General features: G+C 43.0%; 2 protein-coding genes, 1 non-coding gene and 2 pseudogenes across 3 annotated transcripts; 4 read left to right on the forward strand and 1 right to left on the reverse strand.

Annotated features, from left to right (window-relative positions):
• Positions 1-1,611: 1,611 nt before the first annotated feature.
• LOC112885160 lies at positions 1,612-2,609 on the forward strand (annotated as a pseudogene).
• A 4,434-nt stretch (positions 2,610-7,043) lies between these two features.
• Positions 7,044-10,240, forward strand: LOC112886259 (acyl-protein thioesterase 1 homolog 1-like). The gene is made up of 9 exons (XM_025952097.1): positions 7,044-7,313; positions 7,405-7,516; positions 8,568-8,604; positions 8,819-8,888; positions 9,021-9,125; positions 9,306-9,456; positions 9,546-9,628; positions 9,708-9,801; positions 9,884-10,240. The coding sequence occupies exons 1-9, from the start codon at positions 7,286-7,288 to the stop codon at positions 9,966-9,968; spliced, it is 765 nt and encodes a 254-aa protein (XP_025807882.1). The 5' UTR covers positions 7,044-7,285; the 3' UTR covers positions 9,969-10,240.
• A 1,276-nt stretch (positions 10,241-11,516) lies between these two features.
• On the forward strand, positions 11,517-11,587 carry TRNAG-GCC. Its single transcript has one exon. It is a non-coding gene; the product is annotated as a tRNA-Gly (tRNA).
• Positions 11,588-11,707: 120 nt separating this feature from the next.
• Positions 11,708-14,922, forward strand: LOC112887939. Its single transcript, XM_025954234.1, has 6 exons — positions 11,708-11,843; positions 12,743-13,179; positions 13,283-13,335; positions 13,457-13,491; positions 13,579-13,993; positions 14,482-14,922. Exons 1-6 carry the CDS (start codon positions 11,812-11,814, stop codon positions 14,647-14,649), a joined length of 1,140 nt encoding a protein of 379 aa, XP_025810019.1. The 5' UTR covers positions 11,708-11,811; the 3' UTR covers positions 14,650-14,922.
• Positions 14,923-18,310: 3,388 nt separating this feature from the next.
• LOC112885161 lies at positions 18,311-19,240 on the reverse strand (annotated as a pseudogene).
• Positions 19,241-19,413: the final 173 nt, after the last annotated feature.

Raw genomic sequence — 19,413 nt, forward strand, 5'->3', positions numbered from 1 at the left:
GATGAATCTGATTGTCCTAGGACTGGGAAGGGCTTGTTATTTACAAAAGAAGAGGATATTGCACTGGTTAGTTAAATTTTTTAATTCAAATGTTCCCATCCATTATCTGTTAATTAATACCAATGCAATGAACCACCTTCTCTGATAATATTGTAGGTTGGTGCATGGTTGAATAATTCAAATGATCCAATCCATTCAAATTACAAGAAGAACAGCAATATTGGAAAGAAGTTATTGCTGCCTACAATAGCGCCATCCTAAAAACCCATGCAAGGCTACTCAAGCAAGTCAAGGATCGATTTGGAAGAATTAAGAAAAGAGTTGCATGGTTCTGTGGCAACTGGAAGGAGGCTAATGCTTTGTGGGCTAGTGGTGAATCCGATGCGGACTTAATGGATAAGGCACTGAACCTTTATGAAGAGGAGCACAAAAAAGACGGCTCATTTCTGTTTAGGCATTGTTGGGATGTTCTGCGGAAAGAACCGAAATGGGACGCCTATTTGGAGCACCTTGCAGAATTGGATCCAGACAAGAGGAAGTACAATGTTGTTGATGATGTGGAGCAGCATTTCTCTATACAAGATGATGATAAAGAAGAGAGGCCAATTGGGGGCAAGAAAGCTAAAGAACTGCAGAAATGAAAAAGGAAGGATGAAGCTTGCATTATAGATCTTGAATACGAGCTCTAGATATTTATTGACACTCAGAACAAAGCAAGTGAAGGGCGTAAAGAGATGCTAGAGACACAAAAGCGTGTGTCTAGTGAGAATATTGAAGCTCGGAAGCTTTCTTATGTTGCGGCAAAAGAGAACAAGAAGTCAGCCATGATAGAAACATACCGAGAGCTATTGAAGCAAGACACAACTGTTATGGCAGAAGATGTAAGATCTGAGCATGTGTTCGCATTGCGGTGCCTAAGGGAGAAATTATTTGGCAACACTAACTAAGGTACTACCCGGTTCATATACTGAGCTATACTATTTTATTGAATTATGCATAGCTTCTGAATTACTTAGAGATTCAACAGCCCAACTATTATGCAATGTAATCTGGTAAGATAGTCACCAGTCAACGGTCCAACTACTGTGCATTGTAATCAGATAAAATAGTTACCAGTCAACAGCCCAACTACAATGCATTGTAATGTGGTAAAATAGTTACTAGTCAACAGCCCAACTACAATGCATTGTAATCTGGTGAGATAGTTACGAATTTTATTTAATTGTTCTTAGCAGAACACCATGCAACAGAGCACATCTATATGGTGCTACCTTCCCACCTTCATTTTCTGCCAACCATATCCACCTTCCTTCTCCTCTATCTTCCTCACTCTCTATGGCTGATTCATCTTCCTACTCGGATAATTCCGATGATCTAGCCCCATCCAAAATCATGAGAGAGTATGTTGTTGAGCAGAGCGTCCTAGACTCTTTTGCTAGGAGGCTGGCAATGAAGATCAAGGCTAAAATCTCAGGTGGGGTGTCGAAGAGACAATATGGTCCAAGAAAGAGCATACCTAGGGATCATGTAGGTGCTCATCAGCAGCTTGTGGAGGACTACTTTGCTGCAGAACCACTCTACCCTGAGAGTATGTTTCATACTAGATTCTGTATGAATAGGCGCCTCTTCTTGCACATTGTGAACTCCCTTGGACAGTGGTCTCCCTATTTCACTTACAGGACAGATTGTGCTGGTCGAGTAGGTCTCTCACCATTGCAAAAGTGCACAGCAGCCATGCGCATGCTAGCATATGGCACTCCTGCTGATGCCCTTGATGAGTACCTTAAGATTGGGAAGTGTACTGCATTAGAATGCTTGGACAAGTTTGCACGAGGGGTGATTGAGGTGTTTGGTGGGGAGTATTTGAGGCGCCCCACACGTGAGGATCTTGAGCGCATACTGCAGGTTAACGAGTCATGTGGTTTCCCTGGAATGCTAGAGAGTATAGACTGCATGCATTGGCGCTGGGAAAAGTATCCTTTAGCATGGAGGAGGCAATTCACTCGTGGTGACTATGGAGTACCAACCATAATTCTAGAAGCAGTTGCTTCCCAAAATCTGCATATATGGCATGCTTTGTTTGGAGTTGCTGGTTCAAATAGCGATCTCAATGTGTTGAACCAGTCTCCACTGTTTTTTGATGCACTAAAAGGAGAAGCCCCTCAAGTTCATTTTTCAATCAATGGTAATGAGTATAACATAGGTTACTATCTTGCTGATGGTATATACCCAGAATAGGCTGCCTTCATGAAAACTATATTGGTTCTCCAAGTTGAGAAGCATCGGTTTTTGCCAAGCAGCTGGAAGGGGCAAGAAAAGATGTAGAGTGTGCTTTCGGGGCACTGCAGTCACGTTTTACCATTGTTCATCGGTCTGCACGATTGTGGAAGCGCAAGAATGTTGGGAGAATCATGTTAGCTTGTGTGATTCTCCACAATATGATAGTGGAAGATGAGAAGGAAGAGGCGACCATCCACATTGACTTGAATGAGAGTCCAGGGCCATCATTTGCTCTACCTCTTGAAGTGAATGTTGGTGGCAATTTGTGCTTCGTTGATATGCTGCGTAGAAAAACTGCTTTCCATTCATGTCGCAGCATACCCAACTGAAAAATGATCTCATCGAGCACATATGGCATAGGTTTAGAAATAGGCATCATAATTAATCATGGTATAATACTACTGCATATTTCTATATTTTCCAATTAACATTTCATCAACATGTTTTCTTACAAACATATGTTATTTCAGAACCTTGCCATGATGCGGTCATTGCTGGCTACTGGTGTTCCTTGTAGGTATATATTCTCTAACAGAGTTTGTTTTGTTCATTAAGTGAAGATTTTTGTTTCAGGTTTATTCATTTTTCCACTTTTCAACTTGCAGTGTTGCTACTGAACTGCTGATACAAAACAATTTGGCTGCTCCTTTCTACTGAAGATCCAAGCATGATTGTGCCTTTATCGTCGTCGTTTAGATTAATAACCAGTGACTTTTGTAATACTTATTGTCAGTGTCATGGTGATATCTATCATCATGTTATCTACTAGTTAATATGAATTATGTTTTCGTTGATCTGTTTGGTATATCCCAATGGTCCCTGGATGAGCATGTGTGGTTTCTGTATTGTGTTGATTCATATATAGCCATAAAGATCTTGATCACATCAGATTGTATGTACATGCGTGCATTACGTGCTTGCTCTTAAATGCAATGACTCTCTTAGCCAACCTAATAGCCAACCCTATTATACGGACCGGCTGCGTTGAAGGCTCAATGCTCGAAGAGAGGTCGCTCACATAGGCCTTTACTTGCTGAGCTGGCTCTGGCTCCAGACAGTAAGAATCCTCTGGCGGCCGCCACGCTGTCTCCGTCGGCAACCACCTTGGGACACTGAGCACGCCAAGCGCGGCCTCCAACCAGTGTAGCTATGCAACGCGATGCAGTCATGCAGATCAGAGCGGCCTGCGGCCGTTAGCTCGTGCAGCGTTGCGAGCCCACAGGACTCCGCCATGGTGGTAAGCAAAGCGGGCTAGTCTACGAGGCAAGAAATAGTTCGCACTACTTGCTCGACGAAAGGCCTCAACGGTGAGAAATTGTCATAAAGTTTTTTTTTCTTTAATGTTGTCTCGAATGCATTGACTTTTGTTTCTGATCTTTTTCTTACATTTCAAAATGAACAATATCATTACGAATCAAATGTCCGATATCAGCAACCCCAAAGACAGTGACTTGCACGTCCCATCCATTTAATCTCTCTGATTGAAGCTAAACAGCATCTTTGCCAGGGTAACCTCCACAACGAAGGAAATGTGGTTTCTTGCCAAATATCAACTGTTCGATGCTCTTGTCTGCACTGCTTGACCTTGTCATCTATACATTGGCATTTTACACTCTAGTTGCTACGTAGCATAGACCACATCAAAAAGATAGCGTCTTGATTCCTCCACCCTTAACGACTTTTAGTATGTTTCACAATACGGATTCAGCCTTTCAGAATCACAGCAAATAGCTGGAATTTCCTGCCTGGAAAGCAGTGTCTAGAACACATGACATTCCTTCAGCATCTTGCATAGCAAATCTTTATTGATTGAATGATGTGAAATGTGGTGTATTCCGTTTCAGCTTGGGCTGCACTCTGAGCCCCATTTGTTCATCCCAACATGAAGGAGTATCACAGTGCTATTTGAGATCACTAAGTTTACAGTAGAGGCTCAAGTTGGAAATGTCATGAGTTCCCCTTTTGTTTGGATGCTGAACTTGTCATACTCATGGATATGTGCACCACATATAGTTCCTGTGAACAGAACAGAATAGGAAGTAATTGCTCAATGATAAATATTCTATTCCATTCTATCTTCTGCTGGTGCAATGCACCCAGAAGCAGCACTGTTGCTATTGCCAAGTTGTGCTAACCACATACCTACCCACAAAGCTACATGATCACTCATTACTCACGTTCCACCTACTACCAGTTTGGATCTTTTTACTATAGTTTTGTTTTATCCTTTTCTGGTGAGAATACAATGATATGGTTATCAGTTAACACTGTTGAAAACTTAGGGAGCTTTGAGAAAAAGTTGTTCAGGCTTCACTATGAGAGTCAGGATATAGACTTACAGTTGACTAACATCGCAAAAAAAAGGATTACAGCTGACTCAAAGGTTATATTTGAATCATGGAGTGTATATTACACGGACCCATAGACATGCTGTTAGCCTGAAACTTTCAGCATTTTCCTACTATCACCCACGGATTATGATGGTCCATCTCTCAACCTCAAACCACCAGCTGAATGAAAATCCTTTGTTTGTTTTATCTAAGATTGATCACAGGATAAATTCTGCACTATGCTGACTGTAACATTACTTTGCATTCTTATCTTCGTCTTTTCCAAAAAACTTTTCAGAAGTCCTAGAATGAAAACAAAATGGAAGAACAACATGGGCATTAAGAAAACTAAGAACAAAAAAGATCAAATATTATATGAATAAACAATGGTACGAAATAGAAAGTGGAGAAAATGTTACTTCAGAATTTCTGGAGAGATCGAGCCATGCAATAAAGAGCATGCATAATTCCGCCATTTACTTTCAAAGGCATAATTCCTCGGATAATAGCGGCCACACATTCAGCTCTTGCATTTTGGAAGTTGACTTCTGTTGAGCCTTGATGTGGACTTCTTCTTACAGTGAGTATTCTTTACCTTTTAAATCGATTCAGTGAGCTGGCCTTAGTGGGAGCTGGATATGGAAACTGTACCTAACTGCATATGCAATCAGAAACTTGCTTGCAAAGAAACTGTGCTCACAATTATTCCCTCTGGAAGGTGTGCATAATTGTGTTAAGCCTGCTAATATGTAAATCTATATTAAGCATGAAGTAGAAAACATTTAAAGGATTTACAGTTTTCCTATTTTCATATCTTCCCTAACTGTATGCTTTTAGGTCTTGAGTAACGACAAATCCGATATTTTGTCCATGTTCCCTTTTTGAGGACCTTTTTTTTCTGACTTTATATAAAATCACTTTTCATAGGAACATATGCATAGGGAGGAATATGCAGGCTTCTAGTACTAGGGCATAACACAATGATGCCTTTAATTTCCAGTGTGAAAAAGGCTAGATCAGGTGGCTGGTGATCCTGTCTCATGAAGTAGCTTCATCTAGCTCGATGTAAACTCAAACCGCTGATGCTAATGTAGGGACAAAAATCACACATAGCTCACGTATTTTGGCTTGAGCTGCCTCCCACATTGCCCATCCCAATCATTAGAAAATGAAAAGGGGAATGGAATATGATTCTTGCTGTATGTAGTGGGGCTGGCACACATTAAAAAAAAAGATCCGACCGTTTTTGTTTCATCATTTTTTCTACTGGGTTATCAATTTTCCCTGGAAAAAGTTAACCAAAATTTCATAGATATCAGTTTATATTTATCTTTTTCTTTTGCAATCGCCTCTCAAATTTACATTGTGAAGAAATAATCAGCTCCTCTCCATTTCCGAAAGCGACAGGAATATGCAAAGGTTAACACCTTTCCCAGCAAGAAAACCTAGAGTAGAATAGAAAATACCTCAAGAGTGATGTCTTGTTGAATAGTATTTCTTCACAGTGCCAATTACTTTAAACAGTATCTAGTTGGCCAGAAGAATGATATTAGGTTTGAGAGATTTCCCAGTCTGAAAAAAGTTAACCTTTTGCAATATTAACCTGTTCAGAGCTAGAAAGAATCAGAAGGTGTGCATAACATCTTTGTTATAAAACCTTGGAGTAAATTTGAGAGAATAATTTTACAGTTATTTTGTATTAAAAGAAATTCATGTTAAGCTCTTGTCGTGGGGTACTTCTGTTAGTTCATGTACTAACATGAAAGGTGTAACCACGTATATGCTGCAAGTGGACTTGCATTTCAGCCTGATTTGGTTCCCATATCCATGCTGATTCGGCACTGAAACACGATAGATATGTCTTGCTACATAATCATCCTTCTTTTAGCTCTGTACTGTATCCTGATGGTGTATCAATTGCAAGTTACATTATAAAATTATTTCAATATTGTTTTCCACGTGAAATTCTGCCACCAAATGATTTTCTGTGGGTGCCCTCAAAAAAAAATTCTGTGGGTCTGTGGCGGGTAATGCTTCCAGCAAAGAACTTTTGCAGTTTCATCTAACAGAACTATAGCAGTGATGTCAAAAGAAAAGCTTCATGACTAGAAAATAAGTTGACTTGTGTTTATTCCTTTCAAATTCGTTTTGAGATTGTCACATAAGGAACCGTGTGGATTTGTGTGCAGAAGGCAGTGCGCATTAATAACCCATGCAGCAGCAAAATGTTTGGTGGCTGCAAAATAGAGAAAAGGGAGAAGAGAACATTTATATATCAGGTTTCTTCTCCACTGCCAAAGATGCATCTTACTAACCTGTGTGCCAAATGCATTTTCATGAAATGACCAAGTGCCACTGCCACCCTCACTGTATATCTCTGCGTGCAGGATGCTTCACTCTAGAGCAAAAGCCTCTAATCTTTTTATCCTCCAGATTCTCCTCTATGACAGCTTGCAGTGAGCAAGGTGTGAAAACCCGCACTGCCATGCGCTGCAGATTCAAGGAATTTTTTGACATATATTCCCCTCTCCAGGCTTTAGCTATAAATATAGGCCAACTGGGGATGTGCACTTCACAGTTTCAAACCTTCATACCTTACAAGGAGTACCAGAGCTCAGAAGCATCAGTATTCAGCACATAGTGCAACTATTGCAGAACGCACAAGAGAACACACAATGAGCTATTACGGCAGCAGCTCTGCTGGTAAACTTCTGGTTCGTTTCTCCATTAGCCTAATGCTCTGATCTACCATTGATGCCAACACATCATGCTGCATGGATGATCAATCATCCAGGTGGACGAAGCGGTAGGAGAGTCGACTATGGGAGGACATATGTGGTGAGGCCAAAGGGAAGGCACCTAGCCACCATTGTGTGGCTCCATGGCCTAGGTGACAATGGAGCAAGGTACCGACTTATTGCTAGGCTCATACCTACTGCTGTTTTTCTTAAACTTTGCTTATTCAGATGATGGTCCTTCATGCATGCTTTCTCGCGCAACTGACATATGAATGCAAGAAACTACACTTGTCAATCAAGCAAAGAGGAAAGAACTAGATTGTTGCAGCGTCGATGCGAAAACATTATTCTTTTGCATCCTTTTGCTAGAAATGTTTCAAGTGTCCTTTTTGTCTGTACATGCATGCATATATTCTCAAAGTACATAACTTTCTCACACCTATTGCACACCCAACCACCTTCTGTGCTACGAAGGACACTGATAATGCTTTCACTTTCCATTGAGAATGAATAGGAATGCCAAATACTTATTGGTGTGAGCTGATAACATATAAAGTGGGCTAACACATATTGCATGATTAAAATTTTGTATTAGGCAAGAATCCCAATTTACAGTTCCAGTTTATGACAAGGGACTGAATTGCAGTATCTTGGTCGTGCCTCCACTATCAGAATTTCTAATGGCTACATTGAGCTTTGGAGAAAAATAGCTGATAGTAAGCCTTTTAGTTTAGTACGACACATTTTTAAGAGTCTTTTCCAAGTTTATATATTTGTCCAGCTCAGCTTCAGATGTTCTTCACCCACTTACTCTTAATTTTCTGATACCACAAGGAAAAGCAAACATGAGCGTCTGGGCTCCTTGCATGTAACGTTTTTATTATTTACTTATTGTTTAAGCTCTCCAGATAATCTAAGAAATGAAGGCAACCTCATCAACTTGCTCTTAAAAGTTTTGGTTCAGTACTGAATTATTCCTCTTAAGTGTTTTGTGTGTCAACCTTTAGTTCCAGATGTTCTTTTCTCCACTCTGCACATATTTTGTGTTGCCGGTACTTTCAGACAACACGTGAAGCTTATATAGTGTGGTGCAATCTAAAAATTTTGAGATGACCTGGAATGGAATATCTTTACCAGTTGCTGCTGCAATGCTTTTCCTGATACAGTGAAGTGATTGATTCCCTTTTCCTTCTTTTAATCTTTCTGCATTTTTCTTCAGCTGGTCCCAGCTCCTGGATTCTCTTCCTCTGCCAAATGTAAGCATCAATGCTTTGTACTTGAAGCACGCATCAATAGATATGGATACACATACACCTTGTCTCATTCCTGAGCCATCATGCAACAGTATCAGCATTTGTAATCGTGTTCAAAAAATCAGAATAGTGTAGCTTATTTTGCTCAGTAGGTTGGGCATGGCAGCTGTTCTCACCGCAATAAAGTTTGTTTACCTTGAAGTTTATGTTCATGTAGATCAAGTGGATATGTCCCACAGCAGCAACCCGTCCTGTCGCTGCTTTTGGTGGATTCCCTTGCACTGCATGTGAGTTTCTTTCATGGAACTTATCAAAGAACTGCTCTACATACTCTGAACTCTGAAACATGATAGTATTACTGTTTCTCTGAATTCTGAAGCCTGAAAAATGTTTGATCACTATTTTCGGGAATGAAACAGGGTTTGATGTTGAGGACACATCAATAGATGGCAGAGATGACATTGAGGGACTGGATGCTTCAGCTGCACACATTGCAAACCTGCTGTCATCTGAGCCATCTGATGGTACTAATCCCAGGATCATATCATCTAATCCTTGAAGAAGAAAAAAACGCTAGGCCTCATAATATTGTTTTTCTGATTGCTAGACCATGAGTCCATAAGTAGTAAACATATTTACATAGTTGGATGAAACAATTGCTCTCTATTTTTCATTCCATTAATGTTCAGAACACGTGAGTGCAGTGAAGCTTGGGATTGGTGGTTTCAGCATGGGCGCCACCGTTGCACTCCACTCCGTAGCATGCTATGCTCATGGAAAATTCACAAGCGGCATTCCTTATCCAATCACACTCAATGCAGTCATCAGTTTGAGTGGCTGGCTCCCTTGCTCAAGGTTTAACCTTGCAGAGATCATATTTGTCAAGCATTTGCTACTGTATTTCATCTATCCCTGAATCCTATTGTTCTTGGTATTTCTTTTAGGACCCTGAGGAGCAAGATGGAGAGCTCACACATTGCTACAAGAAGAGCTGCCTCCTTGCACATCCTGCTTTGTCATGGAAGAGGTAACAATGATGTTGATTTAAGTAACCCAAAAATTCGCATATTACTGACTAACATGTTCTAAGTTTTGTGTTCTTGCAGTGGATGAGGTTGTCACCTACAGGAACGGTGAGAGGTCAGCTGAGATTCTGAGGTCCTCAGGATTCTCAAATCTGATTTTCAAGCCCTACAATGGGTACAGTTCCGCAAACACTACACCTGAGAAATCCAAACTTCTCCCTCTGCAGAGATCCATTAACTAAGTTCTTATGATGCAGGTTGGGCCACTATACCATCCCTGAAGAAATGGACGATCTCTGGAAGTGGCTCAGCTCAACACTTGGCCTCAACCGATCTCGCTAAAAGAAGAGTATTTCCGTATGCGCGATGTCTTTGGTAATAGCACATATTTGAGTGTTTGACAAAACAGAGGGAGGTTTGGTTTGATAGCTTGTAATAGTTCATACTCTCTTACTCTCCAGTGCTCTCTTCAATATGGGTTTTGTCGTCATTGTCCTAATTTAGTGGTATGATTTGCCGTGTGACTGGCAAGGAGTGACTATATGTAATCTAGTGCTTGTCTGATCTTGATGATAATAAAAAGGGAATGCCGTTGAGGCATCGGATCCATGAAACCACATTTTGCATTACTTAAATGCTCTCACCAGTGCAGAACTCTTAGTTTCACGACATCAAAAGCTTCCTGAACAGAAATTGAAAAGCTTGGCAGGACTATTGGTCCGAGTACATTTAAGACCCAAACAAAGTATTCAGGCAGTATGGATTGTAACCCTAGGTGACAACTGTGACTACCAATGTTAACATGTCGTGAAGCAGATATGTTCGACCAAGTGCTAGGTCCACCGAAGTCATTGAGGATTACCAATCCCATCGTTGTGGATGCTGAGGTCTGAAAGGTCACGAAGGAAGAAACTATCCCTGTGCTTTGAGATCTCATTACATGGAATACTGAAACCTGAGGGAGTTAGTGTTTACAGGTGCAAATTGCCCTCAGAGTGGTGAAGTATCATGCTTTGTCGATCAGTGCACAATGGAGCATATTGTCAGGCTCTCTCTCAAACGAGTTAGGTAAAAGAATCAACATATGTTGAAATCTGAAATTTCTCTTGACAAAGCATGGTACTGAAGTGTGACAGAGTTGAAACTTACCCAGATTCTTGGGCATTTGCCTGGATGAGAACTCGAATCATCCTCAGATCGCGCAGGTGTTTGTGTTGCCTCCTCAACAATAGGGACCTTGGAAGCTAAAGCTCTGGGTCAGCTCGAAGTGCTCCTCCATATAAGGTTCTGCGGTGTTCACTGTTCCTGCAGCCATGGCACTTGCAGTTTTCCGAACAACACGAGCGATGGCTGCACACGATGCACAAACAACCACCGTCCACCAGTTGTCCTCTATTCACTGTAGCCGGTAGCGATTCAGCGAGCTGCCAATCTGCCGCCCATGACCCAACGACCTCCCTCCAAGCCTGCATACCCGTATGTATCAGACAACTCTCCATCGACATCCTCTTAATTCTTACCTGACCTTGATGGCCACGATGTGCAGTGACAGTAAACGTGGAGGAGGAAGGATCGAGAAAAAGGGAGGAACTGAGGAGGGAGGCCCATTGTCACCTTGTATAGATTAAAAAAAGGGAAGGTTCGCCGGAGCTGCCTGCCCCTCTGTTGCTCATACGATCTCAAGATGCACCCCAAAAGGTGTTGACTAAAACAAGCGTGGCAGTGTGGCTCGCACAACAATCTGTTTAGGTTGAGTACCAACTCTAGTGCATCGCCATAACAACCAAGTAAGATCGATCGTATGGTGATTTTATTCGACCGTCCTCTCACTTCCACACAATATCTCCCTGTGTTTTTGTTTGTATATAAACTTAAAAATTAATACCACAAGCACCAGTGGTCTAGTGGTAGAATAGTACCCTGCCACGGTACAGACCCGGGTTCGATTCCCGGCTGGTGCATTATCCGTTTTTTTATTGGACTTTCTTGTTTACCATTTTTGCTTCATTCACTGGACCCGTAGGCTGATGAAATGGGCCGTAACGAGTAGGCCCGGGAAGTCCAAATCGACACGAACGAGAAACACAAGATAAGGTCATCCGCCCCACTTGGCCAGTCCACTCGCTACCGGCTGCTCGTCCTCTCGTGGTCTTCGTCGCCGGCGACGGTGCGAGGCCGTGAAGCCATGGCCGCCGTCACCGTCCACTATGCCAGCAGGTAACGCCCCACCTCGGTTGCCATTTTTGTTGGATTTGTTCTACAAATGTGTTTTAGGCTTCAGAGTGTTTGCATGGGAAATGCTGTGCTCGAATCGACCGGCATTAGCTGCGCGCGGTACCAGGTGGGGAATAGGTTTAGCAAGGTACTGCGGGAAGGGGAGGATGGAGTGCACGGGGGAGAGCTCGAATCCCTGGCCGTGGGGGGTGTGCGTGGCGTCTCCATGACCGCCGCTCGAGGGGGTCTCGCTGCTCCCGTGGAGGCGTTGGATTGTGTACCAGGTGTGGAATGCGGTTAGGTTATGGTGGGAAGGGGGCGAGAAAGTGCACAGGGCAGCTTGAATCCCTGACCACGGGGGCAGTCAGGAGTCAGGACTGAGGAGCTCGAGGCTTTTGTCGAGCCTGCTCGATACGATGCAGGAGGTAGCTATAGTGTAGCTGGATTGTGCAAACTGCAATTTGGTAATTATCTAAATAAAACGCTGCTAAGTGTTAGTGATGATATTGTACTGATTTTATTGCAAAATATTAATGTTTTCATAATACTGTACACACACAATATTTTGAGGGAAAAGATACAGAAATTACAAGAACGGAAATGCAATCCAGAATACACTGCAATGGTACCATTGAATACCAGTATAGCTTGAATAAATTCTAAAATTCTGCTTTGTCGTTGATTGCAAGTGCAAGGACTTATTAAATCATTGAACTGTGACAAAGCTTATCTTGGCATTAATTCAATGCTGTGCAACTGGATGCTCTGTTTCTATTTCACTCAGAATAAAGGGGGCAGAACAAGGAGCATCGCTCACTAATTAGTACTTCTGCAATCTTTAAGTTAATATGCTGTATACTGCAAATTGATCTCTGGTTACCGGACTCAAATTTTGTATGCAGGGCATATGTTCTGATGAGCTTTGAGTGTGGTGCTAGCAGTTCTTCAAGAAAAACATTATCTCGTCACAAGTGTTGTGCATTGGTGGAGCCAACTTTATCACAAAATGAACTTCAGAAATCAAGTCAATTGATTCAATATCGGGAGTTCATATTGCCCAAGTCATCTCTGAAAGAACTAGCTTGCGAAGAATTGGCCAGTGGAATGGATGACCCATGGTCCATAAATAATACTTCTTACCCGGCCTCAGTTTCAAGGGCACATTATTCCGTGAACAAGAGAAATGTGGAGCAGCATGTGCAAGATCATCAACTTCACCATCCACAAGGTGGCACTTACTTCACTGGTTTGTCGAAGAAGGAAATCGAGAGAAGACGGAAGATTGGCGCTGCAAACAAGGGGCAGGTTCCCTGGACAAAAGGCAAGAAATGGAGTGAAGGTACGACCAACTTCCACTGACAACTTTTGTGGCAGTAGTTTTGCAGCTCGATGCTATATCATGTCATTTTCTTTTCACTGAGGAATATGTCATTCTCCTGTAGAGCACAAGAAACTCATCAGTCAAAGGACTACTCAAGCTCTGAGAGATCCCAAGGTGATGTCATGTAAGAAAAATTTCACTAGCCATTCTTTCATCAGTCCAAGAGCTACTTGGCTATGAATTATGAACTATCCAGGGAAATTTAATTCCTCCCCCACTTTGTTCCTAAACCCAGGTTAGGAAGAAAATGGGTCACCGTCAACAACATAGGTTTGAACATGTTTTTCTTATGTAGATCTGTATATGCACATATAGCTCTTCAAATTCTGAAACTATCTGTTCTTAATCTTATTTCAGACAAGCGAGCAAAGACAAAATAAGTGCTGCATTGAGGAAGATCTGGGAGAGACGAATACTTTCTGTCAGATCAAGGCAGAAGGTTATGCAAATATGGTCAGATAGTATAGCAGAAGCAGCAAAGAGAGGTGACTACAGCCAAGATAAGCTTGATTGGGACAGCTATGAAAGGATTAAATCCGAGATGATATCTATGTTCCTGTGGAGCAAAGAGAGGGAACAGACAATCAAAAAGCTTAAAAAGGCAGTGGTGAAAATAGCTGCTAAGAAGCTTCAAGCAGCAGGGAGAAGGAAAGTACAGGCTGCAGGGACAAAGAAGTTGAACCCTGAGAAGATGTTGCTACAAAAACCGGATGCTCAACTTACACGAGTGGTAGTATCTGCAAGACCAAAGCTTAAGGAGAGACTAACCAAGGTAATGGCCATACGCCCCGTTTGATCCTTTGCCAGGTATTTATGTCATGTTACTATGACTTTAGGCTGTCTAGTTTCACAATTCTCTCTCTTTTGATTTGAAATTGATAAGCACGATTCTGAATTTTCTTTCTTTATTACCCAAAAAGGCTCATGGATGTCCTCTTTATTAGCATAATAATCCTTTTGAGAAAAAGAAATGTTTTTCAAATATTTTTCTTGATGAGCTGATTAGACACTATCTTTACCTACCAGTTATCTTTGCTAGTTGTTTTGGGTAAGTCCATTCCCTTCAGTTATGGTGTCGAAGAGTAAAGTTAGGGTCCGGCCACACATTTTCTTGTTTGTCATAACGCACACATTGTGTCTAAAGTTACCTTCTTGCACCTTTTTATTGAGATATGCTGCCATATTACTTCGTTCCCATTTGCCTTTGTCGTTACTTGATACTAACTCTGAAGTTCTTGCTCTTTTCCTTCATGATTCAAGTGGCACGGTCGAAAAAAAGAGCTTGAAACTGTGATAAGTTCACGGGCAAGGAAAAGAGGATCGCGAAATCTATCACGAAGGCAAATGACAGCAGAAAGGCGTGCAGAAGTGGACTTGGTCGAGCTTGACGCTCCTTCAGGCCCGGGTGCAGGAGCGTCCGTTATCTAGGAAGGATGGGTGTCCAACTGTCCATGCGCTGGCACATGACTCGAGCTTCCGAGGAACCAGGAGCTTGCAGTCACCTTATAGAGAAGCTCATGACCACATTAGGCATGGTGTTTTTGTGTCCATTAGAAACGAAGGAAGGTTTGAGTGGAACCTGTGTGTAGCATGTACTCTATTTGCAAGCAAAACGAGGATGAACTGGCTGAGAAAATTGTGACTAATGAGTTGTGAGGATATCTGACTGTATGTGATCACTTCTTCGTTGATCTGAGCAAAGCTTTTTCTTGTCATTTTTTTTGTAGTCTTCTGCCTAAAATAAATATGACATACTCTCCAAAAGATGCTATATATATCCAGTCAAGAAAATATGCCCACCCTTTTTTCGCGCAATGGGCATGTGGGCCCAAATCTCCAAGCGGCCTCTCTCTCCGCTCGCTCACAACTCTCGTGAGCCCGAAATCCGAATCCTCCAACCCTCGTTTCCGAATCCCAAACCCTCATTTCACTCAGCGCACAGTTCACGCCAGGCGGCGGCACGGTCGGTGGCCACGGCGGTCATTGCGGCTATCTGCACAGCCCAGCCGAGCGGCTACGGCCCAGTAAGCACCCGTGATCTTTTCTTTTGGTTGCCATCGGTCTTTCACGTTCGGCGTCTGCTTCTGTTCTCAAGTTACGGGGCGAAGCGGAAATAGAGCAACTCTCCTCTAAGGTTTGGAGACTAGCTGTCACCCGATGCATCTGCCTTTCCGTGAAGTTCGCCGACGAGTTCGCCAAATAGAGTCAGCAACGCGTCCATCACCTGATTCCGGGGCGCTCATATGAGGTGATGGTGACCCCGCGCAACAGTGGATCTAGACTTTAAAAATTAGATGTACATAATCTTTAAAAATAATTTGTGCTCCATCATATTCTAAATAAAAGTCATTATGACCAGCTTGAAACGTAAATTATTTCACAAACTAAATGATTATTTTTGAAATAACTTTTGTGCATCATTACATAAATATTATTTATTTACATGGTTATGAAATAGATTATTTTAAATATGAAATGTACAAGTCAATATATATGTTGTATATAGCGTGTACTATTCTTTCGAATCTTCCACTTGTAGGGAGCTTCTAGATTGTTTTTCCTTATATTGGTTCTATCTGCGAAGTTCGGTATGGTTCACTATATTCTATCCCTCTTTAGACGATAACTTCGCAAGATCACATAATAAAGATTACACATGTTTTATGTGTGGTCATCTAATACTTTCTTTATATTTATAGTTTATGTTAGTTATTACATAGCTAGCACAAAAATATCTATCAATATGATTTTTTGCTCCACTATATGATTTGAAATGTTGTAGGCATATTTTCTAACACTGAGATAGAATAAGACCTTTTTAGCTGGGACAATTTGTTATCATACTAGCAAATATGCTCGTCGAGCTAACGCTACTTTTCCTTGCTAATTGTTCGCTCGCATATGTTGTCACCAGCTTTCTTGTGGTTAACTTGTGATGCAATGTTACCTTGTGAAGACCACCTCCGTGTCCTGCTCACGCCGTTTGCCTTCCCCTCTTGCTAACCATCTGTCTATAAAGAAGATAAGACGGCCTCGATTTCAAGTTAGAGGAGACTACAGTCTAGAAGTGAACTCCGTCCACTTTCAATTTTGTATCTAATGAGAAGTGTAATGACCAAAATCAATAACAAACTAAGGAAACAATCCGCTCTTTAGAAATAGATGGAGATATTATTTGAAATGTTAGGAGCCCATACTTAATAAAATTGTACGATAAAAGTTAATATAATAGCTTTATATACTCCATTTTAAGAACACATTCATTTTATTGTGAAATACTATGCTAAAAGAATCAATACCAATAAGATGTTTCTAATGGTGGATCATAAGACGTTAACCTATGAGCACTAAATCAGACAGTTGCTGAACATCGTATATTATTTTTCTTAATCGCATTTTTAAGCCGCCGTCTAAGGTCAAGTTGGAGAAGAAAGATTGTTCCCTAATTTGCTTGTTTGTTATATGTTTTGTAGATATGTGACCTTTTGCTCGTCGGAATTTTGTTGATTAGTATTTGTATTGAATGTTATTTTCTCATCTTATTCGCTAAAGTTTTATGTTGTGTATACCTGTGTAAAATTTGGATCAATAGCTAATATTGAAAAGATTGGTCCAGTATGATAATAATTAAAGAAGAGCCTAATTTAATTGGTATAACATGTTTTATGTAGCTAAATAAAGTATTATTGAAAAGGTGACCAACTAATTTTATTATTTCATCTATTATACTAAAAATAAAAGATAACAATATAAAAAAAGAGAAAGAGAGGTAAAGAAATAAAAGGCGTCATGACTAACTAATTTATACAAGTTGACCTACTGAGCATTCACGGTTCACCTCTATCCCTCATTAGGGTTACCAGAAAAGTTTGATACTTGCGAACTATTTAAATTTGACTTGCTAAATACTCAATTCAAGTTGGGCTATACTAGGAATCAAGCCGAGCTTGGGCCTAACCTAGAGCTCGCGAGCTCCAATGATCCGAAATCGAGCTATTCGATGAAGCTCGAGTATTTCTGTTTGCATAGCATGTGCATGCACCGCTACTGTAACTATTAAATTTCCAACTATAGAAAGTTAAAATAATATAGTTAGAGGCTAGAGCCTTTCGTTAGGTAGTGAGTTGTTGTTTCGCACAACTAAAAAAGCACAAAATAATAAGGCTAAATATATAGATATGCTTCTTTTTTTAGCTTCTCGTTCCATTCATTCATCGAATTAAATCTCTCTCTTATATATACATCTACTTATCTATCATCAATGTTGCTGTTGTGGAGTCGCTCTATCATGGTCTCAAAAAAGTTGACCTAAATTCTAAATTGAGAGGGCTATCGATTTAGTCTTATAGCAAGACCTCTCCCGATTTGTTTGTAAAGGAAGATGAGTGGATATTGGAAGACAGAGAAGTAACAAATCGAAACAAGAAAAAAATAAATCGAAGACACCTCCAACTCCATTGACCTCATCTCCTCCAGCAATCTCTTTTTCTCCGACGAGCCTCATTCGGGTTAGGGTTTCGGATTTGGGTTAGGGTTTTGGGTTGGGGGACAGAATTGGTAGCTGCCAGATCTAAAAGGATGGCCAAAGAGGAGGCCGACGGACCGGCGACGGTGGTGGATTTTGGTCGGTGAGACCGGCAGCGATGGCGCTGCCGGGCGGATGGTGAAGGATGGCGGTTTGGCGGTGGGGGAATCTGATGGAGGAGGAGGGGAAGAGGATGGGGGAGGAGAGGGGGGTCCTCCCCGGCGTTGAAATGACGCCGGTGAGAAGGGGGCTGGCAGCGTGGCGGAGGAGCTCGCCGTAGATATGGACGGAGGGGAGAAGGAGGGGTGGAAGAGGGGGGGGGTGGAGAGAGAGGAAAGGTGGCAACACTGGCGAGGGGAGGTCTGCGAAGGGCGGGACGGGGTAGGGTGGAGCAAGGTGGGGGAAGACGAAGGCTCTTATTTTCTTTCTCACGATATAGGTTTGGATCTGGGGGGTGAATGGCTCTCGACCGAGTCTTATGGGGAGAGGACTCTCCCCGTAGAAACCTTCCAAAATAAAAGAGCAAATTGCACTCTAGATCCCTAAATTTATTTCGCGGTTTCATCCAGGTCATCGAACTCTCAAATCATCCATTTAAATCCCTAAATCCCTAAAGGTCCGTCTCGAATCCCAAACATGCCATGTAAGCTTCTAATGCTGACGTATCATGCCACCATGGTGGATATATAAAAAACTCCAATTTTATTCATCCTTAACTTTTGAGTCCATTCCTCCCGAGCACCTCCCTCACTCTCATCCCCTCCCTTCCTCCTCGTGATCCTCCTGATGTACCGCTCCAGCTGCAGCATACAGTCACACACACATGGTTGTTGAAGCTCAATGCATCCATCAAATCTGCACGCGATTCGATCGACGATGGCATCTATGAACTGGCTGACCCTGTGGACAGTCCTGTCGCGGCGGCGGCGGCTGATGGTGTAGAGCTGCGCGACGACGGCGTACTTGTTGCTGTTGGCGTCGCTCTGGTGCAGCATGTGCAGCTCGAAGGCGTAGCGGCGGCCGTTGATGGTGTGCTCGCTCGGCGCGTTCCAGTGCATCTGCCGGAGCCGGTACGCCACGCCGTCAATCACCACGCCGCCAGGTTGCTGTTGAACCTCACCATGATGTCGTGGCCGCGGTGGCGGGGCGGTAGGAGCGGCCGAGGCGCCCAGGGCGGTCGGCGAGCCCGGCAACGACGTCAGAGAGCCCGACGGAGGACTGTAGGCGCCCCGCGGAGCACGCCGCCCAGTCCTGCCACACCGCGCCCCACCGCAGCGAAGGCGGCCGCGGCACGAGTAGGTGGAGGCGGCGGAGGGGGAGGGCGGCGGGAGGAGGAGCGCGCCGGAGCGGCCCCCGCCGCTACCGGAGGAGAAGGGCATGGCTGGCCGGGGCCGGTGCGCCGGCCGCGCAGGCTACCTTGGGGAGCATGGCGGGGCGGCTCCCGCCATGGCCAGCCGGAGCGGCTGCGCCGGCGTCGGCGGCGGCTCCCGCCATGGCTGGCCGGGGCGGCTGCGTCGGCTTTGGTTCCGGCCGCGCGGGCTCCCTCGGGCAGCCTAGCGCTGCCTCCCCTTGCCCCGTGGGGAGACCGTGGAGGCGGCCGGGAGGAGCGCAGGCGGAGGCGGCCGGGAGGAGGACCGAGGCCACCGGCCGTACCTGGTAAGGGCAAA

Source organism: Panicum hallii, chromosome 3 (genome assembly GCF_002211085.1).
Source record: "Panicum hallii strain FIL2 chromosome 3, PHallii_v3.1, whole genome shotgun sequence".
Classification (NCBI taxonomy): domain Eukaryota; kingdom Viridiplantae; phylum Streptophyta; class Magnoliopsida; order Poales; family Poaceae; genus Panicum; species Panicum hallii.

Coding starts and splice junctions, on each gene's coding strand:
- LOC112887939 (XM_025954234.1), top strand. CDS start 11,812: ATGGCCGCCGTCACCGTCCACTATGCCAGCAG. Junction 13,180..13,282: donor AGGCAAGAAATGGAGTGAAG/GTACGACCAACT, acceptor ATTCTCCTGTAG/AGCACAAGAAACTCATCAGT. Junction 13,492..13,578: donor GGTCACCGTCAACAACATAG/GTTTGAACATGT, acceptor ATCTTATTTCAG/ACAAGCGAGCAAAGACAAAA.
- LOC112886259 (XM_025952097.1), top strand. CDS start 7,286: ATGAGCTATTACGGCAGCAGCTCTGCTG. Junction 8,605..8,818: donor ATTCTCTTCCTCTGCCAAAT/GTAAGCATCAAT, acceptor ATGTTCATGTAG/ATCAAGTGGATATGTCCCAC. Junction 9,457..9,545: donor GGCTGGCTCCCTTGCTCAAG/GTTTAACCTTGC, acceptor TATTTCTTTTAG/GACCCTGAGGAGCAAGATGG.